Source organism: Colias philodice, chromosome 11, assembly GCF_061535455.1.
Source record: "Colias philodice isolate Cphi_HAF_F1 chromosome 11, ilColPhil1 Martin Lab GWU primary, whole genome shotgun sequence".
NCBI lineage: Eukaryota > Metazoa > Arthropoda > Insecta > Lepidoptera > Pieridae > Colias > Colias philodice.
In genome coordinates, this window is record NC_143096.1 from 12213732 (window position 1) to 12236350 (window position 22619).

Genomic DNA, 22619 nt, shown 5'->3' on the forward strand with positions numbered 1-22619 from the left:
ATTCAATTGTTGATTTATTGGTTTTATTTTCTTGCTTATAAACAAATAATCTTCTTTCCAACAACTACTTAGACATTATTAATAATTATTATTATTTCGTAATGTTTACTTTATTACAAAATAATACAGGTTATAAATAATCTTTAAAATTACAAAAAATATTGTTACTCTGAAAAAATGAAATGGTAATCAATAACGCGGACTACTGAATTGATTTAGATAGAATTTGATGCTGACGTAGATATTACATCATGCCCAGAAATGAAAGGTACTATTTCTGAAAGAAGTTATAAACCCTAATTCTTCTCAGTCAAAGTCAAGAGTGGAAGATATCACTAATACAGTAAAACTGATGCGAAACTTTGGATGTTAATTTGTATATTTTTTTGTTAGTTGTTACTTACTTAATCACGTCAAGACTACATTACCAATTTTGATAAAATATAGCTAATTGCCTGGATTTACACATAGGATACTTTTTATCCGAACTGAACACTTCTGTGGGATAAAACAGGATTCACGATATAACCTAATTCCAAGCGGGCAAAGCCGCGGTCGGAATGATATTTTTTTAAATAGAAAAATTGTTTTAAAAAAAACACAAAATATATTGACGCATGTATGTTTTGCACTCTATTATAATTGTAATTATTCTTTACAAATAATCAAAATAAAATAGCCAGAACAAAGTTAGGCCCTGGTAGGGTAGGTAGGCAGGTACAGCAATGTGAGACGAACACTGGCTTATTTATACCAATAATAATGTATTATAAACATTAAATTAAGTTTACAACAAAAATACATAATATTAGCTAATGTGAAAACGAATCAACCAATCATCCCACAACAATGAAATGTGCACACAAATATTCATCCAAATCGGTTCTTGTGATTAGGAGGAGTGACTGCAGCGCCATCTTCCGGGCCCAATTGTGTTTCCAGATCACCCAGGAACTCAATTTAATATAAGTACACAAAATTTTTCGAAATTAAAACTCACATTACTATGTAAATATGAATATAAACCTGTTTTAGTACTAAGCAATTTCCCGCACAGGTGTAGTAGGTAAGTATAAATGAAATAAATATCAACATCAAATTCTTTATACAACATACTTATCTACCACCTACTAAGAAATGTAATTCTTGAAATTTTTTCGTATTTTTTTTAAATATAATACTACTCCAATGAGCTCCTGTTCCATATCACGTCCGCCATACTTCCACTAAGTTCACCATGATTTTTTTATTTCTTTGCACTTTGTTGCTTTTTGCTAAAAATGGAATCATGCGATAAAACCAGTAGAACGTTGATAACATACATTTTTGACTGAATAAAGGTACTTACGAAGGAGTGGGTTCACATTGTGAACAATCAGTGGGTTTATTTTCCTTCTGGATTCCGGATTTCTGAAAAGATTATCTATGCTATAAATGAAAAAAATCTTACACATTCGTTATGTACTTAAAACAGGGGTACATATCAAACATCGTCTATAATACAATTATCATCAAATTTAAAATAAAACCAACTTCTTCATTAATTTGTTCCAATTGTAAGCATTCTTTTTTCTCCAACCTTTATGTTTCTTCTTCTTATTTTCTTTATTGTCCCCATTTGTCTCATTTTGTCTTATCGTGTTGTCACCCTTTTTTACGATTGCGCGAGCGACACAAGTTCCCCGTGTGACGGCCGTAGCGGGAATGACTCGTGCAGCGATCGGGGTAGGAAGGTACAGGGCGGCTCTCGCTATATTGGCTGGTCGCGCGCTAATTTCAAGTATTTCTTGTTTATTTCAAAACCATCGCATATTTCAAAATTCTAAATCGGTAGACGTATAGGTTGTATATTTTATAGTTAATATCCAAAAAGTCGTAACTTTACGTTTGTTATTTTGAAGATGCCAGAGATTATAAAAAAATAACAATGAGAACTTTGTATTTTTTTTCTATCGAGAAAATATCATGGAATCATGTTTCTAAAACGGTAGACGTATTGTGTTACTATTGAACTTTCTTGTCAAGAATTTTCATCACGACAACTTTAATAATATAAAAATTACGAAGGTTTGAAAAGGGCCGTAAATGTTAGAAAAATTAATTCATCACCTTAATGAGGATGGTTTATACAACTAAAGTAAATAATATTGATTCAATATTGCTTAATTCTAAAACGTGATCTGATATGATCTCTGCAGTTTTCGTTTAAACATTGGCAAAGTATCGTGGAAAATATCAAGGTTCGGATCTTTAGTGAGGAATTCATTGTAGGTTCTTAATAAGCGAAATACTGGCGAGTTTGAACCGAGAGTTGTTCTGCAAGTTGGAACGCTGAAAGTTCGGATAGGCTTCCTGGGAATCGAACGGGGAACATTAAACATAATGCTATTGAGCAAATCTGGGCTTTCGATTGTTCCGTTAACCAATTTAAACAAAAATGTTAAGTCAAGGGTGACTCTTCTGTCGTGAAGTTTATCCATTTTGAAAAAAGCTAATCTATCAAAGTAAGGGCGTCTGTGCGAAATGCCAGGTGAAATAAAGGCAAGATACCGAGTGAACCTACGCTGTACAGCTTCCAGTCGTTGAGAGTGAACGGTGAAGTAAGGGTTCCAAACGACACTCGCGTATTCAAGAACGCTGCGAGCCATACTATTGTACAAAATAATCCGGGTACTATTAAAACGGAAACCTTTTGTGTTTCTTTTCAAGAAACCAACCATCTGATTCGCCTTTTTAACAATTGTGTCAAAATGCGAATTAAACTTCAAGCTCCCATCAATCACAATACCCAAGTCCCTCATCTCTTTGACCTCTTCTATTTGAACACGATTAATGTTAAAATTAGATTTAAGTACATTTTTATTCCTAGTGCATATAAGGTGAAAACATTTTTTTGGGTTTATAATCATTTTGTTTGCTTCACACCAAGTTTGGATATTATTTAGATCGCTTTGAATCAATTGTGCGTCATAAACTGAATCGACGACTTTATAAAGTTTTAGATCGTCAGCAAATAGTGAGACTTGTGAGTTTTTAATGGCAATAGTTATGTCGTTGATAAATATGACGAAGAGAATAGGGCCTAAATGTGATCCTTGAGGCACGCCTGAAGTTGCCTGGTATGATTTAGAAGTATAGGCGTTAACTGATACTACCAAAGGCCTTTCTCTGAGGTACGATTGAAACCAATTAAGAAGGGGGCCCGATATTCCATAGGATGATATCTTTTGTATTAAAACTGAGTGGTCGACTTTGTCAAAGGCGCTTGCAAAATCTGTATATATAACGTCTACTTGCTTCCCTCTGTCAACATCATAAGAAAGGTTTGAAATAAATGATACCATGTTTGTGTGTATAGAGCGTCCTTTAACAAAGCCATGCTGGTGGGAAGATATTGAGTGATGAATATGTCTGGAGATTGATATGATTTTATTTAATTTATTCACGTGCATTTGCATGCAAATCTGTTATACTTACAATAAAGACATAAATAACCTTAGCTGAAAACAAAAAATATATTATCGTCATAATTTGATCTTTGTTAAGGAATCAAAACAATATTATTAGGTAAAAATTCGTGAAATAATATTTATAGCTACCGTCTAAATTAATTATTCCAAAGTTTAAAGTTTAAACCGTTCCAATGATATGAGCAGACAGAGACGTAAGACGTTTAACTTTTTTCTTTGTCTCACATAATTTTTGAGTAAAAAAGACTTTTTGCAAAAAAAAAATGCATAAATTTTACAAATAACACTAAATGACATTTACACTATAAGTGCAAAGAAATAACCAGAGGAAACATTAGCACGCAAAAATGTTTACAAAAAAAAAACTGAAAATGTTGTAGGTAACATTTGGCTTAACGGTTGTTCGATTTTTTGTTTATTTATTTATATTTTATATAGGCCGGGAGATACTGACACAAAATTTCGGGTCATATTTGTAACAGAACCGCCGTTCTACAGGGGTAATCGTATCATAATCGTAATCGTTTAGCAAAAAAAAAAAATAATTGCTGATTTTCGGCGGTATGGAACTGTCTGAAAAGTATGGCATGGCGATTTTCGTACATGGCTGCAGGACGATGAGTACCTGTGCAAAAATTACCCTGGTACAAATGGTTGAATTGTTTTTTTTTTTAATCAACGCATTCACATCGGTATGGCGGGCTGTAAGTCACACCGGAAAGTATGGCATGACACTACCGCCTACTTCTTTTTTATGGGCTATCGGTAAATCCTAAAATTTTTGTGTTACAAATCGTTTGAGTCGACGAGTTCGACTAACGCTCACGCGACTAGTCCGCCGGTACCAGCGTTCTGAGTTCTGACCATCATTTTTCTTTTCGTCATTGCGTACTAAGACCCCTGTAGAACCGTCATCCTGTTACAAATGACCCGAAATTTTGTGTCAGTATCTTCCGGCCTAATACTTTTGTATCCTCTGTCTTTCTTTTATAGACGAATTGTATAATTTTCATGTCACAAACGAACAATAGAAATAAAGCCTTCGATACCCCTTTTAACCTTTCTGCTAAATTGCAAATAGGAAAAAGCGTTTGCGAACAAATTTACATGTAATAAGAAAGGTCGGTGATAGACATTGTTCCTATCTGTAATTCATGATCCAAATTGAATTGTACGAATTCGTAAGATGAAGGATCTATTTTATTTCCTTCTTCTTTAACACTTTTATTTTGAAGTTAGTGTACTATGGATCTAGTTTTTATGCTAGCTGCTAGTAAGCAACGGTATGATAGGTGATGTAATAATTTTACAGTTTATAAATTACATTATTTTTATTGAATGAATGAATGAAATGAATGAAACATTAAGAAAAGATAAGAATAAGATAAGTATAAGATCTCACAGGATTAGTGCGTTCATCGATTTTGTGCTAAAACCAAAATTTTATGCATATTGCCAAATTTAATACTGGCAACCAAGGCGATATATCATATTCTCCTAATTATAAATATACACAAAATTTTGGTTTTAGCAAAACAACGATGTAAACACTAATCCTGCAGTGGGATCTCGCTTTTTATTAATCATAGACAATCTGTCCCTAGATAACATCCGATTTTTTGTATTTCTTGGTTTAAAAAAGTTAGTCTACTTGCAGGTGGAAACGCGGAATTAGACTTGCAAGCTGCTGTCAGACATACTGTCGGACATTTCTTGCGAAAGTTTTCTTGCAGATGGAAAGGCGGCCTTACACGCGAATTAATTTATGATTTGTATGCTTTCAGGGTGACTTAAGCCAACAAGACAAAAGATGCGTTTTTCTCACCGTCCACGATCTGGGAACCAATCGTAAGTATAACGTATACTTAGTAGGTACCTTTTTTTTTTTTTTTTAGTGGGGAAATCTTGCATAGATACCCACGGCCTCCGGGGAAGAGGCCGTGGGTTATGTCGGATTCCTACCGACCAAAACCCCACTGTGTTCCGTCAAGCCGCATCAACGACGGGGCCACGGCCGTATGTGTAGAATTCATCCGTGACCCCATCAGCGGCAGCCCGTCGCCGGGCCCAAACAAACTTAGTAGGTACCTATTATATTATTATCTGTGATATTATATAGCATAATAAAATCCATATATTAAAGTTCTAAAAAGTGCAAAAGCATGTGCATTCAATATCCTTTTTGGCTTATAACAAAATTCAATCTTACATAATATTGTAAATACCAAGACTTTTTATTTACCGGAAAAACGAAAAAATAAGGTCGTTTTTTTTACTAAAACTTTTGTTACTACATGTACAATGTACGTACTTACATAATATTGTTTTTGTATCTTAAACAATTAACATAATTCGACAGTATTTCTTTAATTAAATTTTATAATACATACATTCAAAAACGACACGTACTTTACTGTTTTTATGTATGGAAAAAACGTCAGTGTTAAGTTTTTTGTTTAGTTTTTTTTAACTGTATGAATGAACACTATTATCATCTTTTAATCGCATAATAAGTTTTTACGTGTAAGTATAAAATTCAGACGATATTGATATTAAAAAATTAACATTAGCTTCAAGGACTTTTCATAAATTAAGGATGCAGTGTTGTTATTCTTTCAGCTATAAAACTCTGTACTTATAGCTGTAAAGTCCTTTCGTTATGAATTATACTTACCTAATTCAAAATCATCTACAATAATATTTCTACTAAAATAAAAATTCCCAGGTAGATGTATTACTTAGGCCTTTTTAGTTGGACAAACGAACATAATTTTTTTAATAAGTAGATATAATATGTAGGTTTACGTTGAGTTATTTCTCCAGATACATCAATGGTGGACTTTGTGAACAGTCCTGCGATGTCGGAAATCAAAGAGCGGTCGTGTTTCATACATGTGGATGTGCCAGGACATGAGGAGAACTCGCCTGATCTGCCTGAATCGTAAGCGTAGTTTTGATTGAAAACTGATTTGATTTTAGTGCTTGTGGTTAAAGTGTAAACTCCTGAAATTGTTCCTCCTAAGTTCTAGTATTGCTAAGAACATAAGAAGTACCAAATGTCAAATATTTAGTGGAATGTTTGGTAATACTTATCTGTATTTCACTATTCTTAAATTATATTCGGATGTAATAACTTACATATTAACAGGAAATATGTTTCATAAAAATAGAATCGAAGATTGTAAAATACATACTACCTTTTATTTCTGCCCTACATAAATGGTTTTTGGAAATTACATGATTAACTTGTAAACCTATAAGTAAATTTGATATTTCAAAAGTGTATGTAGGTAATAATATAATGCATCGCATGCTGAATCCCAAACATTTAATCACGTGAGAACTACACTTGCAGGTACCCATTCCCATCCCTCCAAACACTGGGCGAGGACATGGTGACGGTGTTGGACTTTTTGCACGTGCGCTACGCGGTCGGGCTCGGGGAGGGCGCTGGGGCCAACGTGCTCGCGCGCTGCGGGCATGCGCACCCGCGCCGCTTGCTTGGTATGTGTACATATACACGAGATAATACAAATTACAGGCATAGGTATACACTATACACATCCACGCGCGCTGCTCGGTATTTACACACACAGGCATACACGCACGCAAAAGACACCCATTATACGCTGCATACCTACGCCACACCCCGGACACTCCATACAAAATTATCGTTTTGACAGTCACACTGTAGAGACTGTAAATGTGTGTGTTAACACTTTATGGTTGGCACATTTGTGACTAACGTAAAAAAAAAATGCGTTTTTCTGATGAAATAAATCCGTAAACAGCACAATATCTAACCATTTTCTACGAAAAACGATAATCACAAATCCAAAATAATAAATTACTTTAAGTCAATTTGATTAATGTTGTCAATCTTCGTTGCGTATCGTCCTTGCAGAAAAATGCGGACCATTTTTAGCCTGATCGTGCGGGGTGAGGCAAGAGTTTAATTTTGGCGGGAGGTGGCGAGTGTCCGTTCTGTAGCGTTTAGCTACTATCACAGTATTACAATATTGTGCTGCTATTATGTATTCTGTGCCTACGCATACTGCTTTACGCGTTCGGGCACCCGCACACATACACACAGCGCTACTCGATCGCGCTCGCGCCTCGCGGAAGGCGCTGCAGCTCGTGCTAACATGCTTGTGACACACACACACACACACACATAGATATAAATTTAAATAATCTTATATATAAAAATGAATCGCAAAATGTGTTGGTAAGCGCATAACTCGAGAACGGCTGAACCGATTTTGATAATTCTTTTTTTATTATATTCCTTGAAGTACGAGGATGGTTTTTATGTAGAGAAAACGTAAATATGTACCACGGGCGAAGCCGGGGCGGACCGCTAGTAAGAAATAAAAACATGATGTAGTAACTAAAATTAGATAATAGATTATTATCTATTACGGCATCAATAACATGTTTTTCTTGTAAGCAAAAAAAAAACATTGTAATGAAGATCGTATAATATCGTCTTACACTTTGGTTTTTGTAAAAATAAAATTTAAGTATTTAATTTAACATAAAAAATGATATAAGTTGTTCATAAAATAATTTTTTGTCGAAAGGAGGCCATATTACGGCCAAAAAAATTTTTTTTAAAATTAATAACCCATTCTAAAATTCATAATACATACAATATACCTAATATATTTCTTAATTTTGTCTTAACTGGAGCAAACTTCCTTATTGTTATTAACTTAAATAATTTTTTTTTTCATTATGATGATAAAAAATATCCGATGATTTATAGTCAAACTGTAAAGAATTTTATATTTTTATTATTAAAGATAATATCCCTTTTTTGTACTGATTCGGCTACTAGGCGATAGTAGCCTTATGATGATTTCTTTATATTCGGTGTAAAATGGGATTTTTATCTATACCAATATCATAAAACAGAAGTTTAGTATAATTAATTTCTCGTCGTACCTACTACAACACTAGTGTCTCGCGCCAGGTCTGATACTAGTGAACTGCACGGCGTCCGCGTCGTCCGTAGCGGACGCGTTCCGCTCGCGCTTCTCGCGCTGGCGCGGCGCCGACATGTCGCACTCGGAGGAGGACTTCCTCGTCTACCACAAGTTCGGACACGTGAGTTGTATGCGCATGCCCTGCGTGCACTATCGCTACCAGGTAATAGTGGCTTGTTCCTAAGTGCTTGGTGTTTGGATTTAGCTAGGTAGGATAAAAAAGATGGGTTTAATAGGGAGAAAAGCAGGATGAATGTATTGGTTAGGTAGGTCTCTTTTAGTAGAATGGGAAAGTAGTTAAAACGTTTTTTTTCGGTTCCGTCTTTGTTTGGTGATATTTGATTTTAGTATCATTTTGCTGTCCATCTGGCTTAAGTTAAGTACGTCACAGTATTCTGTACCCAAAACCCTTTACCTAATAAAAACTAGCTTTAACATTTAAATACTTAGGTTTTTCCAAATGTCACAATAGTAATCTGCAATCGCGTGATCAACAAAAAAATTAATACACATAATAAGTCCTAACCGTTTTTATAGAACAGTCATTACAACACAATGGACCTAGATTCAAAATTGTAGGTTAAAGTTAATCGCGATTGAAATAATTAGGTACATCCCCCAAAATTCATCCGCAAATTATAATGAGATTGTAATTAGACCATGACATTGAAGTTTTATGTAAAAATTTATGAATAGTAGGCGACAGCAGACAAAATATATTGATTTTAATACAACTATGCAAAATATCTCGGTATTGAAATAATCAAGGAAATAATCAATGAATTTGACATGCCATTCATTGAAAAAATAATTATAAATATTTACATATTAAGGTACATTTGGTTGTACTGTAATTAAATTCACATTTTTTAGAATAACATAATATCTATACAAATTTAGGAAAAAAAAATAGTTTGACACCACCGCGCCGCGCCGCTCTGACCTTTACTAATTTTATGGGCATTTTCCATCGAAAAAAAAAATCATTTTACGTCATTCGAAGCAGAATAATCAATCAACGTAAACGTGAGTTTTTGTTGTCAATTGTCATTACTACACTGACTACAAGAAGGGCAAAAAATAGTGCAAAGTAATTACCTTTCAAGTCATTTTGTCAGTGGCATGGGTTATAGAATTTTTTTTTATGGGTTATTATTTTGTTTTTAATTATTTATGCTTCCTAATGTTCTCTCTCTTTCTATGTTTAGAAGAAGCAACTTGACATACTTAACATGAAAAAAAATGTGTGCGTGTATTAGTGTATACACGTACGAAGTGCAACTTTTTTATGTCCTTATTTTTCAAAAAATAATTTACTATATGCAACTTTACAGAAATACGTCGAATCACGCGTGGTAGGGATAAGAAAATATAGCGCGTAACGGAAAAATGTCACGCGTAACGAAAAAATGTTACACTCAATTTTTTCCCAACCCCGATAAAGAAGTTTCACTTCAAAAACTTTTTAAATTGTAGTTAGTTTTTTGGGAATTTCACTATTTCGATTCCGTTAGGACTTATGAAGTTATGAGTGTAGGAAGTCCAAACACCAATCATGCTTTTTTTCTTTATTTTTGTTAAGGAATGCGTTTTTTTACGATGTCTTAGTATTCTTTATTGCAAGTAATGCATTGAAATGGCAGCATTTTTTCCTATTTAAAATTTTCTTACATCTTCTTCTTGAATGTCAAAAACCTGTTCCTTACTTAATTTTTTTTTCGATCTCTTTTATTTCTTTTCTTTTATACACTGTTGCTTTTAGTCATTAGTTAGATCTAGTTTGCGTTTGTTTTTTTTTCATTACAACTAATTCTCACACGTAGTTAGTCATCACAATATAACTTATTATCTAGATTTTATCTACAAAAAAATGACTGCTTATTTTAAATTAGTGTAAAATATGATCATTCCTTTTAATTGAATGGCGACATTATAGGTTTACTTATTCATAACATAATGGATTTCTTAGATTTAATTCATAATAACAACTGTTAATACGAATTTTATTTGAATAATAAAGCTTCCTTATTAATATACTTCATATTATGTGTTTGTTTAATATATGTTTTTGTTGAGTCTAATCTTGTTTTGTTCTGTCTGCTCGATATAAAAATACAATACTTATTTAAAATAAATCGCTCATTAAAACTTTTTTCTTATAATTGGGTAGATACCATGTAGTTGAGCATTTTTTGTAAGTTTTTACTGATTTTAGTGAGCTTTGCCTTTATAGAATGCATGAAGTAAATGAATAATACTATGCCGTTATTATGAGTTATTTGTCTTACTTATGCGATTAAGAGCCGATTTCGCCATAATTGAAAGCGATTTATACATACAGTATAAAAATAATATAACTTTGTCTGTCGTGCAGTTGACACAATATATTATGTAACAGAAACTTCTATAACCTCGGCATCGAGATATTTTAAACGTTTACTAAGTTAAGCAGATGTTAAAATCGGCTCTCAACAAGGAAAAAAATTGGCAAAATAAAAAAATGGTTGCCTGTAAAGTCGGTTTTACGGGCGAAGATTTTACGTGACAACGTCTTTTTCTCGATCATAGTTGAGTGGGAGAGAGACGCAAGGCATTCGGCGGGCCTCTCTCTCGTTCGGTGACTCATCGTAACGTTACCGAGCGTTACACTTTTTCATAAGTGACTCCCAGTCGCAACCTAATTTAAGACGTTGTCACGTCAAAAAGAAACAATCAGCCAATTAGCAACATTTTAACAGAAAATTCCAAGCGAGTCGTGCGAAGCGGCGGAACGCGAGCGCACACTCGCGGAGTACCGCTCGCGGCTGCGCGGGAACCTAAACACGCATAATATCAAGCAGTACGTGCGCGCGTTCATCAAGTGAGTACAACACCAACCGCTCTACACTCACACTACACACAAACACACTACACACGCACACACTACACACTAGTGAGTACAACAACAACACCAGTCACACAACACACTACACACTACACGTGTACAAACACACACACACACAAACAATCGCTACTCATGTTATCTATACGGATGACTTTCTTTGATAGTTTGTTTGAAAGAAAGTAAGAAATAAATATTTCAAAACACAGACACACAAAAACAATAAAGAATGAAGTCAGACAAAGCAAATGCATATTTAAGTTTTAAATGCTAATCTCATTATCAATCGGTTCGAAAATATAAAAATTAATAACTCATAATCGTGTTTTATTTACGGAACCCTTCAATTTATTTACAGTGGTTAATCGTCAGTGAGACATTAATTCAGTAGTTTATTAACTTGGTTAACCCATTAATTTGTTTAATTTTGGATACAGTTACTAATTCGACAGTTCAAGGTGAAAGTCAAAATACGTATACAGTTGTATAAGCATGTAAATTAGTTAACTAATAAATTATAAAACATTTTTGTGTTTTAAATATTTAACAAACGATGAAGGGCTTCATCATTATAATATAAATAATTCGTTACATATGATTCAAGGTTTATCATTAATCAAATTTGTTATTTCAATGACGGTGTTAACTGTAATCATAAATATTTATAACACATAACACATTAACTTAAAGTAACTTGAAATAAAATCGTACTTCTTTTTTAGAAGTTTCTGGACGAAATAAATGTTGTGCATGTCAATAAAAGACTTCTCCTTAAAGAAAATCTTTCAGTGAAACAGTTGTATGCATAATGCATCTGTCCCATGTACAACTAGGGGACACGGGACTTATTGTATATAGATTTGTTGTATGTCGAGGTGTTGCACATATAGTATTGTGTATCAACATGTTATATAAGTATTATATCTCTAGTCGCAAGGACCTAGTACTACGCGGCTGTCGACCAGACATACTCCTCATCACGGGGACCCAAAGCCCGTACCTTTCCGTAGTGGAGCGCATGTACAAGGAACTGGATAAGGACAAAGTTACCATACTGAAAGTGGATAGAGCTGGAGATGTACTGGCTGAAGCGGTGAGTTATACTACACTACAACACAATACCCAAGAATCATAGTAAACAGAATATACAGTAGCGAAACTCCCTACAAAACGTTCGAAACAGCTCACTCACACAAACATCGACGAAACTCAAAAGGGAACGACCGGTAAGAACCGCAAGTCAATAATTATTGCGTGAATGTTTGCATGAGTGATCCGTTTCGAACGTTTTTTAGGTAGTTTCCGTACTGTTCGTATAATGTTTAAGTTTACTGTCATAATCTCGATACACTTTTAAAGATAAAACATTACCTACAGGCTACAGTTTTCTATCAAAAGCGTTATTGCTTTGATATACAATAATACACTATTTTGAACTAAATCATTTGGTACATAGCTACTTTTAGATAAATACATAATAACGTGTTAGTCTCCTGGAATATTGGATACTAATATATCGTTAAACGATATCACGCACATTTAATGTAAATATTGCACTATATTGACAATTTTTGCACTTAATGGTCTTGTTGATCGTCTTATTAGTATAATAGAGTGGCCCAGTTTCATCAAGCTCTGTTAGTTAGTTTAACACGCTGTTAACTCTTTTAACGGGACATCAATGTAAGGGAGTGTCCCACCATGACCTAATCGAGGATTAGTTTCCTTAACACGGCATTATATTTAACCCGTGGCATAGAGGCTCTTTAAATTTTTAACAAGCGATTAGAAAAAATGATTTGAAGTTTTCTTGCTGTCAAGATGGACTCTGCATACTATTTTATTTTTGTAAATGAAGATGTGTTGGATGATTTGTATAATTTGGATTATATAGTGCGACCGCGACGGCCCAGAATTTATAAAGACGTCGTCATTGTTTCGAAGAATATGATGATGTTGATTTTAGTACAAGATTTCGTTTATCAAAACAATCGGTTTTGGAAGTATTGCAATTAATTGAAGATAAACTCGAATAACCGTCGGATCTGTAAATAAAACTATCTCGTGAGGTAATATTTATATTTATGTGCATAAAAGGTTCCTTCCTACATACTGTATTATTTTCAATTAAACCATAATAATCCTGTGAGTCATGTCAAATCTAGTATTGAATACCAATATAGGTACTTAAAATGTAAACTTCACCACTACTCAGGTAAGGCTCAGGCCTCCTCATGATTATGAAATGTACTTATCTTAATTTTAAATTCTGTTTTAGGAATCTATCAGTTTCACCTACAGACCAACTGCTTATTGTAGTGCAGTGCAGTGATGGCTCAGTGGTGAAAAACATTGTGAGGAAACCGACATATCATAAGATAGCGTGGTGGATAATGACCTGATCCCTTACCGTGTTTAAGTTTAAGTTAGCACTACCAATCCCATGTCCCAGCAGTGAGAAAGTATATGGGCTGACGATGATGATGATCCTAATTTAATTTAAATGTGACATTGTTATAGAAATATGTAATTTTTCATGTTACCTAAATAAATAAAACTTGTGTTTTTATAAAACATTTTTATTGTACCCTTAGATTGTACCTATCAACATCATTCAATAAATAGGTTATAACAACTAGATACTAGGTTATTACAAACAAGAATTTACTATTAATTTACTTTAAATGTATCTTGCTGCTTTGTCTTTATTTTTCTTGTTTTAATTGCTCTTCTAGTATGAGATCTCTCGCACTTTCCTTCGGACTCCGAATTTTTTTTCGTAATTTCAACCAGATCCAGTTTACCTTCGACCAAGTGAAATTGAACCGCGATTTTTCTTCAACATTATTGTATTTATTCAACTCAAAATAAAATTAAAATAACACAAGAAAAATCACAACAAAACAATCTCCAAATAACATCAAACATTTGTAACCATGGTAACGACCAAATCGTTTGACATATAAACCAGCAAACGTAAAAGTTTCTACATGATTATTAAATTGTATACAGTGTTAGAACATTTCAATTTAGTCGAATTACCAAACATGACAGTTATTATACAACTAGAACAAATAGCCCCAACGTGCGAAACTATGGCATTGTCAACTATGACATTTTGTTTCGGGCGGTTTAAAATACGAATGAATGATTCGTGAGTCGCTCAGTTAATGGTCGATTTGATAATCGGCTGTTAGATTTCCTTCTTGGGACCTGTAGAGTTGACAACGATGTTAAAATACATGTTTAATTTGAAGCTCGATTAATAAATGTCTGATTTAGAAAATATTGGTGAAATTGGGTCTAAATGTTACAGCCGAGATTATTTTTATATGAATTTCAACTGACTTTCAATACGTTGTCTAACCGATGATTATTTGCATAATATAATGTGTGAAGATGTTTTATTGAACGTATAATTTTTGCACTAAAAATTAATTTACCGCTAATTTTTTATATGCATAGAAAACAAGTTTTGCCGTTGCAAGTTATATTATAGAATATAATCCATACTTTAAAACAAAAAATAATGCATTGTTTAAACATTGCAGATTTATATCAGTACTATTATGCATAATTTCTTCATGAAATTATGAATTTTACTATGCAGTACTTATGATACCTACGTCATTTGAATAAAACTCGTGTAACGGTGCATTTACACCAAACGAACGTAGAGCTGGAGCTAAAGCAAGAGCATTATTTCGTGATCTCTTAGTGTAAACGAAAACACGCATTCAGCGTTGTTCAGTATTAGAACATTGTATAGAATCTTTTCAAACGCACTAAGAACAACGAAAGAATGCTCTACGCCTGTTTACACTAAAAGAATTTGACAAAGGGTTAGAAATGTTAGAATGAGCATTCGCTCGTTTGATGTAAATGCACCATAACAATACAAGCAAATATTTATACACTGTATAGTAAATTTCTGACGCACGGTTTTCGTTTCGCATCAGTACCGCAAATAGAAAAAAAATATATTATGTTAGTCATTTTTTATTAAAAATGACTAGATCATATTCTGATATTATGTTACTTTCGTACATTATTATAATACCAACATAATATTATGTTCTAATTTGTATAGTGTAGTATCAGTTGAAAAAATAACAATGTGCTTTTTTTTCGATTTATACCAAAAAGTATGTCGACTTCGACTTTGAGTCTTCGTCTGACGTGACCTGTCTGACGTGTCATCGTTAAACCGAAAGGAGACTATTTTTTGTGGGCCCACCAAGACTCGGTAACGTATAATAATAAAAAAAAACGTGAAAAAAATATAAAATTATATTAAGAATTTTGAAGCTTCGTTGTTTTACAAACGAAATCGCTAAAATCGCATCAGGGTCCAGAAACTTGAGGTACACACACTTATATCTATTTTCTATACTATTTATAACCAAATCGGGTCTCTGTGTTTGTGGTACCTTCGTTCTTTAGCTTGGAATCGTGACAATGTATGTGATGTTTTCTAATATTTATTTATTCATTTATTGAAATATATTGTACCCTGTGATTGTACCCATGACCCAATGATTCGGATGGGTCACACAAGACAAATCGCTCATTATCAATTAGTTTTTATGTAGGAATGAGGTGAATGTTTGCACATCGTGTTTCTAAAGATTCCGGTTAAAACATGTAAAAGTAATGTCACCACTGTAATCTGGGGACTTCAAGGAACAAATTAACACACATTTCATTAATATACGCAAAAAAATTGAGGTGGGCCTATTCTCCATACAAAAAAATGGTCTCCTTTGAATATTTTGTACCTACCTGGATATCACTAGATAGACTTTTTATTCTGGTTATAAGAAACTAATCTTATCTTAATATCTTAATCTTAATCTTAATACTATTATAAAGGCGAAAGTTTGTAAGGATGTATAGATGTATGGATGTATGGATGTATGGATGTATGGATGTTTGTTACTCTTTCACGTAAAAACTACTGAACCGATTACAATGAAATTTAGCACACATATAGAGGGTAACTTGGATTAACACATAGGATAGGTTTTATCCCGGAAATCCCACGGGAACGGGAACTATGCGGGTTTTCCTTTGAAAACGCGGGCGAAGCCGCGGGCGGAAATCTAGTACTATTATAAAGGCGAAAGTTTGTAAGGATGTATGGATGTATGGATGTTTGTTACTCTTTCACGTAAAAACTACTGAACCGATTACAATGAAATTTAGCACACATATAGAGGGTAACTTGGATTAACACATAGGATAGGTTTTATCCCGGAAATCCCACGGGAACGGGAACTATGCGGGTTTTCCTTTGAAAACGCGGGCGAAGCCGCGGGCGGAATTCTAGTAAAAAAATAGTGTTTCAATTCAAGGTTTTCCCGTTAAATTCGTTTCTTATTTTATAAACGTAAATATTTTCAACACACCGAATATTGCGCACAATGCATTATATTATTGTGATCTTTTTAAGCAGTATTTCGCCTTTTTTAGTTTATTTTTTATTTCAATTCGACATATTTTCAAATTATTATCGTATTAAAAACATCGATGAGAAGTAGGCATCATTATTTGGTGTTAGCCATCACTACATAGTATAAAACAAAGTCGGGGTTGAAAAAAAAATTAAGTGTAACATTTTTCGTTACGCGTGACTATTTTCCGTTACGCGCCATCTTTTTACACGCGCGCATTCTTTTTAGCAAATTATTTTTTGAAAAATAAGGTCATAAAGAAGTTTCACTTCTTACGTGAGTACACTAGTACACGCACACATTTTTTTATTAGAACTCATTTGGCTACACTTGAATGTGTATTTTTTATTGTTAAGAATTTAGATAATATAATTATTATAACCTACATGCATTGATTTATGACTAAAAAATATGTCTAGAGAACTTTTAAGTCATAGTGGATATACATAATATTATTATTCATTCCGAGACCTTCATTATCTTCCTCATTATCTATTTTTTTAATGCTCAATAATACTGTAAATATTCCATGTTTTTGTTTAGTATTAGGTAATATAATTAAAATTGAATATACTTTAATAAAGATAAATTTTTAAAAGAAAGAAATTATACCTACTATCCCTACTAATATTATAAATGCGAAAGTAACTTTGTCTGTCTGTCTGTCTGTCTGTTACGCTTTCCCGCTGAAACCTCTCAACCGATTTTGGCACATACAATCTTTAGACCCTGAGAAAGAACATAGGCTACCTTTTATCAAAACACCACGCGGGCGAAGCCGCGGGCGGAAGCTAGTTAGAAATAAATATAAAGAAATTATTTCGCTTATCAGTTATAAACGATAAGGTCACCTTTTGTACTATACAAACCATCTAGGTACCACAGATGAGATACTTTTGTACAGCAATATAGCTGTTGATGTCAACAAAGTCGCTTTTTCTGTCCCTATGTCCCTATACATATATGCTTAAATCTTTAAGACTACGCAAAGGATTTTGATGCGGTTTTTTTAATAGATAGAGTGATCCAAGAGGAAAGTTTTAGTACCTATATAATTTATTAGTTTTTAGACAAAATGGGTGAAGCCGCGGGCGGAAAGCTAGTAAATAATAAATAACATTTAATAATAGTTTGATTATTATTTGCCAAATTTTCGAATTGTATAGATAATAATATAGCTATAAGCTCAATAAGGGTAAATATCTTACAAGTGCAATGTATGATACATAAAGACATTTTAAGTTTGAAAAATCAGATGTTTTGCGCGAAGTGACAGTAGTACCCACCTCAACGCTTCGCTTATGAGGCGTGCAATAATAAAGAATTCATCTTTAAGAGGCAGTTAAAATTAAATTAAATTAAGTTCCAAAAACGATATAACTTTATAAGTAATTGAAAGATATTAATAATGAAATGAATAAAAAATAATAATTAACTATTAACCTGACATGCGGAATACAAAACAATTTTATATTTTATATTAAAAGCAATTTTAACTAGTATGCAAAAAATTGTATGACGCAAATCAATTTGCCTAGCCATATTTTTTTTGCTTTTTGTCTGTCTGATAGACATCTTTAATAACATAATAATTATAAATTAATAGTAAAGTTTAATTGGCTGGTTATTATAATATAAATGGATCATACCTAGATTTTAGAGCTGGATTCATTCCGCATCCGCTCTATATCATCATCACTACATAGTATAAAACAAAGTCGCTTTCTCTGTCCCTATGTCTCTATGTCCCTTTGTACGCTTAAATCTTTGAAACTACGCAACGAATTTTGATGCGGTTTTTTTCAATAGATAGAGTGATTCAAGAGGAAGGTTTATATGTATAATAACATCCATTAAATAGTGGAGAATTACTGTTATTTTTGAGGTTTATAATGTGATGTCGTAAATAATTACATTTTTTCCGCTTACATTGCAAACGCAGGCTGAACCCTACGAGTTTTATCAAAATAATGTATTGAAAAGATCTATAGAAAAGTCCGCGATGGTATATGTCTATTTCTTATGGATAACCCACAATAATTTTTTTTGTCGTTTACTTTTTACGACAAATAATGGTTAATTTTCGAAGCGATTTTAACCAAAACAGCATTAATCCTTAACCAATTGAATACCTTGAAAACATTGTTCATTTAATATAGATCTATATGGCCCTTTACACCGTATGATTTAAGTGAATATTTTCGAAGATATTACAGATTTAAAAATTGCGGGACGTAGCGTTTGCGGCGGTACCGGCCGGCCGCCATTGCACCCGTGCGAAGCCGGGGCGGGTCGCTAGTAATATCATAAAAGCCAAAAGGTCTCTTAAAAACATTTTTTAGTTACGTAATAATAATTTTCCCTATTTGGAAAACAAGAATAAGATACCATTGAATGTTTTTTTTTGCTGTGTATTTTTTAATGAAATTATACTTTATTTCCTCTTCGTGGAACAACTGTACATTTTCCAAAAGAAATACGTCAATAACAAAAAATATAAACAGTAGTTATTTATGACACAACAAATATATGAAAGTTATTTATAAATCGCGCAAATGATGCGAAGATAAACAAAAAATACAATCGAATAGGGGCACTTGCCTAGTTAAGAACTAGGTTATATAGTGCGGAAATGCAGGTTCATACACAATTGAGTGAATTATTATTTTTGTGGTTATTGGAAAGATCATATTATATACAAAATTTATAGCAAAACGGTATTTTTTGCAATAATTCAAAAGTTATTTTTAAAATAAAAATGAATTTTGAATTCAGTAGGTACCGAAAACACGCTGACAGTTCCGGTAGTAAACCCCGTGTGTTTAATTAAAAAAATCATGAACCTTCTTACTTAATAATTGGGTTTTAATTTGATGTACATATTTGTAATAATAACGTTCTAAGTTATGGATTTGACTAGATTAAATTATGTCCTTATAATATTATCATTTATCACATTTATAGCTAATCAAAACCAAACAACTCGTTTTTAAGCAATAAATTTTCAATATTATTGTCCAGGCGTGTGGTAGCCGTAAAAACTGCTATAACAATTGACGTCACAGCTCTGGTAGGAAAGTTTTTAAGTCGTTTTTTCAAAATTATATGTCCCAGTTACCTATTATGAACTCGTCATATCTTATCTCATAGGTCACACGACTCACACGTTATTAGTAGTGCTAATATAAAAAAAAAATTGTGGAAACGAATGCGAACTATCTATGTTTTATTTTCGCATTAATTTACGTACATTACAATAATTGCTTTAGTCCGCCGTCCTTATAGTTTAGAAAATGTTAGTTTCATATTGGCTACTTGGGTGAACGATGCAATAAGCCGAGTGTGGCTTGCATCACACGCGAAAGCAATAGGCCCTCACATTGCCAGTTATTCGCCGTTGCGTCGCCTGACATACTTTACAATACATCGAACACAGAGTGCATATATTTTGTGGAATATAATTTTTAATCGATCAGTGACGCGAGTGTGAAAACGACATTTTGCAAGGGCAGTTCCGCGTGGAGTGTGGATTCAAAATTGCCACTTGTGATAAACGAAAACATCGGCTTAAACGCTACACTGAGTTTTTATTTGAAGTTCATGAGGACACGTGAATATAAATGAAACTATACAGTGAATACCGCACTTAGTTTCGATCGCCCGGCGTGTAACAATGCTGGCTGTGGCTTACATTTTATTATTGACCGCGATCGTCGCGGTCCTCGTGGGACTGTGGCAGAAAAATACAAATGCGCTCTGCAAATCCAAGAAGAACCTCGAAGGGAAAACGGTCATCGTCACCGGAGGCACGTCCGGTATGGGCTTGCGGATTGCGACCGATTTCGCAAGCCGAGGCGCGCGAGTTATAGTCGCCTGCCCTTTCATCGACGAAGGAACTAATGGTCGAAAACAAATTATCGAGCGCACCGGTAATGAGAAAGTTTTCTTCAAATTATTAGACCTTTCTTCCCTCTCGTCGATACGCAAATTCGTCGCGGACATATTACAGAATGAACAACGTTTGGATATTTTAATTAACAACGCCGGCATCGGAATCGGTTTCGATTTCTTGACGAAAGATGGAATGCACTTTATAATGCAAGTGAACTATTTTGGACAATTCCTGCTCACTTTACTTCTGCTGCCCTTATTATTAAAAACGGGCAAGAGCGGAGAACCCGCTAGAGTAGTTAACACATCATCTATTTTACATAATATTGGTGTAGTTAACTTCGATCACATGAACAGTCTCAAATACTGGAACGGTATCCAGTTGTACGGGAACAGCAAGTTGTGTTTAATATTGTTCGCTCGAGAGCTAACAAAGAAATTAGATAACGCTAATGTTGTGATCAACTGCGTCGACCCCGGGGCGGTGGGGACGACGATATTCAATTGTATCGGAAGTTTTCTCGGGACGATAATAACGGTTTTCTTCAAGAACTTTTTCAAGACTCCGTGGGAGGGGGCGCAGACCGCGATACACGTGGCTCTGGATAAGAAGGCTGGAGAGGTGAGCGGGGAGTTCTTCAAGAATTGTAGGCTATCTCGTGCGAAGAGCTTGGCTTATAATGATAAGTTAGCTGAACAGCTCTGGGAAGAGTCCGTTCGTCTCGTTAGACTGGGCAAGGATGAAGTGGAACAGTGTTTCAGGCCGTTGCAGTAACTTTATGTGATTTAGGGATCTTGTGGTGTGCAGTTTTACATTAATCTTTACTTTGATTGTTAAGTATGTTTGAGTTATCCTTGGAAGCTTCTGTGATTAACTATTTAATGTCGGTGATATTATGATTGCGTTTCTGTTTAATGGTATTTCTTGTGATTGAGATGATTGTCATGTAAAGTATTATTATCATACAATAGTATTTTTTGTAAACGAAATTAAACAAAAAAAAATATCGTATGTAAATCCATGGAATGTATGGAAAAATATAATATATTTAGTCAGGTCACGACCGCGTAATATTAAGTAGGTATCGACTTTATTATTGTAAAAGGGTGCTAACTGTAAATATAATAATAAAATGCTTGTATTCGATATCTCTTTATTAAACGATTCAAGTGAGCGAAATCAAATTATGTATTATTTAATAAATATCCAACTATTAAATGACTGCTAAGAAATTATAAATTACACACAATACATAATTTTGCTGATTTGATTATCTATAAATAATTTACTGTATCGTTGTTTACTTTTCTAATCACATATAGGTACTTTGAACATTACGTATCAATAAGGGCTGCCTCAAATTATAGGATACTAGCTTTCCGTCTGCGGCTTCGCCCGTGTTTTCAAAGAAAAACCCGCATATCTCCCGTTCCCGTGGGATTTCTGGGATTAGACCTAGCTTATGTTAATCTAAGTTACCCTCTATATGTGTGCTAAATTTCATTGTAATCTGTTCAGTAGTATTTGTGTGAAATAGTAACAAACACACACACACATCCTCACAAACTTTCGTAGGACTGTTCTTACATAAATGTTTATTTTTTAATAACAATAATTCTAGAAAGGCCCTCATAATATTTAGTACAGTGATACAGAATTGACGATCAATTTTAATAATTCCTGTGTTGCTCCAAATCCACTAGGTATGAAGTATGTTAAAATGGTCACGAATTCCACTATAAATTAGACTGCTTTGAGCTCCTTGAACGAATGTAGACAATGTACTGTTTTTATGCAAAATTATACAATAGGTAATGCGTTTTTAAACGCCTCAAAATAATAATATATTCATATTATAATGTCAATGAATCATGTCCAATTAATAATCATGTAATGAGTCGTGGTGCCCATGAAAACCGAACATTAATAATATTT

At 33.7% G+C, this 22619-nt stretch overlaps 3 protein-coding genes and 1 long non-coding RNA gene across 8 annotated transcripts in view; 3 read left to right on the top strand and 1 right to left on the bottom strand.

Annotated features, from left to right (window-relative positions):
- The window catches only part of LOC149484919 (uncharacterized), a 99930-nt gene that overhangs the window by 27526 nt on the left and 49785 nt on the right, over nt 1-22619 (top strand). The window lies entirely within an intron of this gene.
- Nucleotides 1-22619, top strand: part of LOC149484920 (uncharacterized protein ZK1073.1) — a 52247-nt gene that overhangs the window by 23796 nt on the left and 5832 nt on the right. For 4 of the 5 annotated variants that reach the window (XM_089701206.1, XM_089701203.1, XM_089701205.1 and 1 more), the window contains 6 exons: nt 5255-5318; nt 6294-6411; nt 6826-6974; nt 8446-8621; nt 11197-11318; nt 12270-12432. In XM_089701206.1, coding sequence (XP_089557332.1) covers nt 5255-5318; nt 6294-6411; nt 6826-6974; nt 8446-8621; nt 11197-11318; nt 12270-12432 — 792 coding nt within the window. The remainder of the gene's footprint in view (nt 1-5254; nt 5319-6293; nt 6412-6825; nt 6975-8445; nt 8622-11196; nt 11319-12269; nt 12433-22619) is intronic. The other variant, XM_089701204.1, reaches the window with a different exon arrangement.
- On the bottom strand, nt 1055-1950 carry LOC149484921 (uncharacterized). The gene is made up of 3 exons (XR_016316244.1): nt 1534-1950; nt 1349-1410; nt 1055-1274 (listed from the first exon to the last, which is right to left on the bottom strand). It is a non-coding gene; the product is annotated as an uncharacterized LOC149484921 (long non-coding RNA).
- On the top strand, nt 20094-21868 carry LOC149484922 (retinol dehydrogenase 12-like). Its single transcript, XM_089701153.1, has one exon. It carries the CDS (start codon nt 20466-20468, stop codon nt 21456-21458), a length of 993 nt encoding a protein of 330 aa, XP_089557279.1. The 5' UTR covers nt 20094-20465; the 3' UTR covers nt 21459-21868.

Coding starts and splice junctions, on each gene's coding strand:
- LOC149484922 (XM_089701153.1), top strand. CDS start 20,466: ATGCTGGCTGTGGCTTACATTTTATTATTGACCGCGATCGTCGCGGTC.